Source organism: Lupinus angustifolius, chromosome LG10, assembly GCF_001865875.1.
Source record: "Lupinus angustifolius cultivar Tanjil chromosome LG10, LupAngTanjil_v1.0, whole genome shotgun sequence".
NCBI lineage: Eukaryota > Viridiplantae > Streptophyta > Magnoliopsida > Fabales > Fabaceae > Lupinus > Lupinus angustifolius.
Window position 1 is genome coordinate 7,105,281 of NC_032018.1, and position 7,393 is coordinate 7,112,673.

The 7,393-nt window shown below is 33.1% G+C and overlaps 1 protein-coding gene across 1 annotated transcript; it reads right to left on the reverse strand.

Annotated features, from left to right (window-relative positions):
* Positions 1,299-5,820, reverse strand: LOC109358797 (calcium-binding mitochondrial carrier protein SCaMC-1-like). The gene is made up of 5 exons (XM_019603242.1): positions 5,645-5,820; positions 4,805-5,319; positions 2,211-2,999; positions 2,032-2,122; positions 1,299-1,927 (listed from the first exon to the last, which is right to left on the reverse strand). Exons 2-5 carry the CDS (start codon positions 5,244-5,246, stop codon positions 1,750-1,752), a joined length of 1,500 nt encoding a protein of 499 aa, XP_019458787.1. The 5' UTR covers positions 5,247-5,319; positions 5,645-5,820; the 3' UTR covers positions 1,299-1,749.

Genomic DNA, 7,393 nt, shown 5'->3' on the forward strand with positions numbered 1-7,393 from the left:
ATAACATACTAATTTATACACACTTACAAGAAATAACCATTTTATTTTAATAAAGGCTGCAAAAAATACCACATCTCACAACACACCACATCTTAAGTGCTTACATAACATTCATAACAATAACCAATGAATTTGTGATAGAGTATCAATTGTACCAAACCCAAACTTAAAAATTAAGATAAGATTTTACTCGAACTCAAACATAAACTCAATCACATTGAATTTTTCCATTAAATTTGGGTTGGGTTCACATGAGTACCCACAGGTTTGGTCATCATTGCGATCTCTACAAATGGATATCGTGTACTAACCACCTTTGTCCCAAGAGGCTGGAAAACACTAACCTTTTGTCCCATTGACACTTCTTTATGTACAATACAAAAATTTATCTATTAATTTTAATCATATTTTTAGAGTAAATTATACTGACACCCCCTGAGTTTTAGTGAAATTACATAAACTACCATCACTTTTTTACATCTACACAAACCTCCCCTAATTTTTATACTTTCATTACACTGACCACCTCTGCATAAGAAATAAGTGTAATATTTTAAACAAAAAATGTGATAAACACAATTAAGTTAAACAAAACATGATATATTGTGGAGACAAATCCAAATAATATATGAGTCAATATTTCTTTATTATTTTTAGTTCGTTACATATATATTATAAGAGCGATTTAAACAACATTTATTTAAAATTGTTGATGCATTTTGTAACAAAAAATAATAAAGATACATTGATTTGTATATTATTTAGACTTGTCTACATAATATATCATGTTTTGTTTAACTTAATTGCATTTATCACATTTTTTGTTTAAAAGATTACACTTATTTCTTATACAGAGGTGGTAAGTGTAATGAAAGTGTAAAACCTAGAGAAGGTTTGTGTAGGTGTAGAAAAGTGAGGGGTGGTTTGTGTAATTTCACTAAAACTCAGGGGGTCTCAATGTAATTTACTCTATTTTTTATTATAAAAATGTTAAACTTATTTTTATTTATCACTCTAATAAACAAAGCATTAATTATTTAATGAAGTTGCATAGAAATATTGGAATAACGTGCTATCAGTAAGCAAGCTAAATCAAATGAATTAGGAATAACAAAATATCACCATGTCCTCATAGAGAGATGGGCAATTATAAAATAGCATTATAGCCTGTACAAATTCAAAATGAAAATGACATACAAATTGATTAATATACCTAAAAATTACTATAAATTCAAAAAATAAATGAACAAATAATAGAGCATGAAAAGTGGAACAAATGGACGAATTAGTTTTATGAGTAAGATCATCAATTTGAGCCACTAAATATTACAAATTACAGTTACAAAATTGAATCGTAATTGTGTTTCTTATGTTTCTCTATCATACAACAAAATCTGCTAATGGATATGAAGCTTCACATTAGTTTAACAAAGATAAAGTTTCCCTAAAGTGAATTTACCTCTAAAATGAGTGAGTAGGGATGTATCTACCTTTCATTTGATAGAGTAAAAACACTCTTGGTCATTTTAGAGGTTTAGATGAATCTTTTCCATTTAAAGAAGCAACATAGAGGACAAACCAATTTCATCCTCCCAAGAATTTTGAACAATGAATTTAGACAATTGTCACAATAATCAATTGTGGACTTTATTCTTGCCATCAATGTCTTCAATGACAAACCATTCCAAATAGTGTACAAGGATCAGCCATGTGAATAATAGTAGCTATCAAATGAAGCATTATGGGTCTTCATTCCAAATCCAAGCCTTTTTTCATATACTCATAAACCATGTAAGTGATACTTGCTGATGGTACTACTTTGAGCAAGTTAGGAAATATTCCTTTGTAGAATCCCCGAAAACCTTCATGTTGGAAGGTTTTCCTGAATACATCACCCATTCCCTTATAAGAGGATTGAGCCTGCATTCTGAAACCATAACGGCTATGTCACTTTCTAATTTACATTGAAAGCCGGAATGATTTATGTTACTAGATGTTTAAGCAACAAGATATTTTGCAGCCATAGCTTACCTTGTTCTAACTACCTGCAGCGGATAAACACATGTTGCTCCCAGGGCTCCTGATACCGTCCCACATCCTAATTGTATAAGAGGACCAGGCTCTGCAGAAAATTGCAGAATTTCAACATACAACAGAAGGCGCTTATCCGGTGTAGAATAAAACAAACAAATGATGTTAATATTTTTTACCTCCATCGTGAAGAATATACTTTTTGGACATATCCTTAAAGGTTTCGTACGCAGCAAGATCTATGCCAGCATATGGGATAATGCCAAGAATAGAAGGAACCAATCCCCTATAAAATGCTCGCGGTCCTTCCTGGACCAGTATATCTTTTGACAGAGATCCAAGACTAGGAATTCTTCCACTTTCACAAGCATAGGTTTGTAGTCGTGTTTTAACAAGATCCATCGGATATATTGCTGTTTGAGCTACAGCACCGGCTATACCACCAGAAAACAGCCGCCCAATAGCTCCAACATCAGCCTTTGCTTCTTCTCCTTTGGCATTCGCTATGAAGGTCTTCATCATCTCATAGGTATAAAATCTAATGGCACTCTCAGGGGCCACCTTAAGAACATTTAAGCCATTGCCCCGAAAAAATCCTAAGAAACCGCCTTCTTTCCATATATCCTTTACCACAGGCATTACGTGAGCTCGTTTTGTTTGGACTTGCAATACAACTTTTAGACGATCAAGGGGTGCAGTTGCTGTGCGTGATGCAGCACCTGCTACTCCTCCTGCAATCAGATACCTACTTGCATGAAGGTGCTTACTAATTCCTGCTGGAATAACACTGTGTTCCCCAATATCAACCATGCACATCCGTTCCAAATAATGGTAAATGTTCTCAATGGTTGCCTCATGAGGGTAAAGCAGTAGAAAATCCCTCCATTCTCCAAATGTTATAACCCCATCATTATCCTTATCAACACGCTCGACAAAATGAGCGAGTTCTTCATCATCAATCTGAATCCCTACAATAGAGTGTGGCTTATAGAATGAAAAACCCACCAAAGTAAATCACTACACAATTAAATCACATGCAGAATAACGTAAATATATTAGGGACGTGTTACAAAGCATCAGCATTTATAATCTAAAGAGAAAGCAAAGTGCTAATTTTGTGTAAGCTGTATTGATGCAGATGTATACAGAATAGCTAAAGTTGGAAATGATGTTAGCCAGAACAACTGACAAATCTTATTTGTGTACTTTGGAATTTAAAATCAGGTTCTGTTACGCTACTCAATTATAATTACTGATTAATAAGCCTGAAACAGGTGAACAGTTAGTCAAGAAGGCTATAGGTATAAGACGCTTTCAATGGGAAGAAATATGCAAAATGTGGAATATTAACACCACAGTATCAGGCTATCAGCAAATATAATCACGGTTTCTCCAAATTTCAAACATATTTGTAAGAGGATATGCTTAATCTAGATTATATCCACTGAGCTTCTTTAGTCAACCAGGATTCCCATAACTGTTATGTACTTATGTTTGCTACTTCCACTGAAATGACCATGGGATCATCCTGGTAGGTCTGAATTCCATAAAATCCTTGTCGGAATATGTGATTGGGGTTACAACAACTAATCCTTAGCCAATCTTTGAGGTTGAACTAAATTAATCCGATGTGTCAAAGTTTGGCAAGGTAATGTACATAATATAACAAAATCACATTTCTGACCTCCAATTTTTCTTTCATGACTTCTGATGAGATTTGATATCGGGTTGCTATTGAAGATAAGAGACGCACTGATATGCATTGCGCCACTATCTTAACCTGTCAAACAACTCAAACCACGACAAACATGGTTTTTTGTCATTGAACATATATTACACCAACTACTGGGTACAGAGTTAGACATTTTCTCAAAATCTATAGTGCAGGTACGTTGCATGAATAAGGTATACATGTTGCTATGTAGGATGATTACGGGTACAACATTGGTAAATATTTAGTATCATTATGTGAAATGTGAAGACGAGAGACTAATTTGCGACTCATTTAGTATTATGATTTAACTAAGAAGAAAATTGGGAAAAATCCTTAGATTCCAACCAAAAATGACATAATTTTGGAATAGTTTACATCAAATGAGTATCTATACCGAGTACATCATCTTCTTTGAAGTACCCATGCAACATAGATACAGTTCTCACCTACCCAAATGAGATGTTATACTGATACGAACCTTGGGAAAGCCACACCACAAAAGCAAGCCATTATGGTTGGAGGCCCAAGGCCATATAAACACCATACCTGAATCAATTACTTCCAAAATTGGAAGTAAGTCTTATACCTTGCAATTGGACCCTAACATCCCACGAGTCTTTGCGAACCCCAGTGCATTACGGGCTCACTATACACCAGCCCTTTGACCATCCCGGGGTTAACATCCAATGACAACATCACCATATGTCAGGCTCATTCCAATGCCGGTGGAAAGCACCGATACCAATGAAGCCTTAGGAAAATCATCTCATAAAAGCTAGTTGTTGTAGTAAGAGAGCCCAAGACCAGATAAACCCCCTACCTGAATCCCTCACAATTGGATCATACATAACATATGTATAGTTATTTCTCAAACTAATCTTCCAGAAATAATCAAATCAAAACTAATAGATGTAAAACATTCCAACAGGCAAACAACTAAGAAATTGGAAGTGAATTGTAACAACTTTTTAATATAACAAAAAAGGCCCTTAACTACTAGAAAACATGACAAGCTAGTAAAGCAGTGAAATTGTATAAAATAAACAACAAAAGACATGCCTGCTCTTACAAGTGCCTCCCAAAGCTCCTCTGGCAAAATACATCCATTATGCTCAACATCAATGGCCTGAAATATTCGATAAAGCTCGAGTTCCTTGTTATCCATATACCTCTTGAACTCTTGATAATCAACATGCCCATCCTTGTTTGTATCACAAGCATTGAACAAATCTTTTGCATACTTATACTCAGAGGGTATCTGAAGAGCTAAGAGACCAGCTTCAATGTGAGCATAATCTAAGTAACCACAATTATCCTTATCAAAGAATTCAAAAAGAATTTGAATCCTTATTTCCCTTGCTTCCTTTGTCTCTTGTGAAGCCATCAAAACATGATCCATTGTCACTGGCCCTTGCTTCTTCACCGGGTTGCAACACTTCGATCGTGATTCGTCATCGTTCTTCTTCGGTTTCAGCCCCATTGATGCAAGAGAAGCAACCATAACACAGAAGAAAAAAAAACAATTTTTATGTTTCCAAGTTGATCAAATAATTCCTAGTATTCAAGTCCCAAGGCTGAAAATTGAAAAATCAAAGGAAAATTGTTAGTAAGAAAGAAAGAATTAAAAATATAAAAAGGGTTCTTTTGAAATCCAAAATTATTGGAGAAGCTAACGCAATTAGATTCCCTTAAACAAGAAAAGCAAATTCGAGGATTAAAAATAGTTTCATGGGATCGAATAAGAGAAGCATATTCGTTTTAATGGTTTGTTCGATTTTGCGTCAAAATGGAGAATTATGAATTCAACGAAACGCGGAGAGGAATGAGAATTCCTGATGGTGTACGGAGAACGTAAACGGCGGGAAGGAGAAATAATGCAAAGAGAAAAAACCATTTTACCGTTGTTGAAAATGGAAGTTACGGTTCCATGGGGACGGTGGCGCAGCCGTGGAAGGAGGGTAATGGAGATTATTGCCGGCGACGATGAGGTTGATCGCCGGCGATAAATGATATGTTTGAGAACGTGGCTGTCGCCATCATCACATTAAAAGTTTGATGCTTTCTGGGCGAATAGTTATTAAGCAGAAATAAAAATAAAATAAATAAATACTCCTTCCACACTTCCATATAAACTACTTTTCTTATTTTTTTTTAAGATCATTATCAATCAATGTGTTAGTTTAGTGGTGTGAGTGTGACCCCATTAAATTCCCACATGATCAAAATATGAAAGATTTAATTCTTGAGAACGATATTTGATAGAAGGGATAATCATAAATATTGAAAGATTAATTCATTACCTATGAATGATGAGAATACTCTTGGTAGTACCAAAAAATTTATTGTAACCTTATAATCTTACTATGATAATATAGCTCATTGATTTATAATTTCATCCAACCAATTTTATGAAATCCGAATCAGACATCAAATATTTGATTTAATCGGTTTAAATGGTTAATCCATCTAATCTAATCAAATGATTTCATATATAATTAATAGTTTTATTATAAATATATAATTATAGTTTTTATTTTTTATTTTATCTTTTTTGAACCGGAATAAAACAAAAGATTATAATAGTATTTTATTTTTTTTTAATTTTTAAGTAAACTGTGTGGTTTACTTCTCGGGTTAATCTGGTTTAACCGAGTTTAACATGGTAGCGCCATAATTTGCACGGTTGAAAGCGGTCCAACCATATTCGATTAAATTATAAACCAAAATCGTTTTCATGTCCGGTCAAATCAATAGTACCGTCCAGTACAATCCGGTTCTCAAAACACTGGTTTTAACTATAATAGAAAAATATAGATAATCAAAGCTTTTATAAAGGTAAATCAAGAAAGAAAATATTATATAAAAAGGTAAAGTGTCTTATAAATTTATCGTGAAAACATTCTAGAATTTGTCTTATAATAAAGAGAACGTTATGACATCATATTAATTTTCAAGATAAATTATTTTGAATAAATATTACTTTAAGTGATAATAAGGAATATAATTTATATTTTTCTCTCGTCACATCCCACTTTGACCAAATATACATTTTGGTAGGTAAATTTAGAGTGATATAATTATTTCTTTTGACTACCAGTATGAGAAAGAGTCATAAAAAAATAACTGGAGAAGTAATTTTTTAAAAAGTTTAATAATGTAGATTGAAATCCTCATTTGTTATTAGTATGTATTATTTTAATTAAAAATTAATTATTATTATTAACACATTAATATATGAGTTGTTAAAAGAATAAAAACTGTTTATGTGTTTATGTCCAAACTATATTCTCTTTTTAAAACCTGAGAATGGACGCACAAATTTTTTATCTAAACTGAGATCATTTTTTATGATACAAATTTCGAATTTTCTGTAAGAAATGATAATAAAAAATGGGAATACTTTTTTTGATTTCTCACATGTATTCTCGCACATGAGGTAATTATGTCTATTTTGGGAATATCCATAAGTATGTGAGACTAACTCTCCCAACAAATATTTTTATCATCCACATGACTTGATACCTTGCTTAAATGTAACCAATCATGTATCACTTGAACCAACACTTATTTAGCGGAGGATAGGACAGAGTTGATGACAAAAGTTTGGAAGTTTCTTTTTTTATTGAATGTGTTGTTTCGAAATTGAGA

What these genes read in the sequence shown, in the direction of transcription:
- LOC109358797 (XM_019603242.1), bottom strand. Translation starts at nt 5,246, where the DNA reads ATGGTTGCTTCTCTTGCATCAATGGGGCTGAAACCGAAGAAGAACGAT. An exon ending in GGAGGCACTTGTAAGAGCAG is followed by an intron (nt 3,000 to 4,804) that starts GCATGTCTTTTG and finishes ACTCTATTGTAG; the next exon opens with GGATTCAGATTGATGATGAA. An exon ending in CTGCAGGTAGTTAGAACAAG is followed by an intron (nt 1,928 to 2,031) that starts GTAAGCTATGGC and finishes TTATGGTTTCAG; the next exon opens with AATGCAGGCTCAATCCTCTT.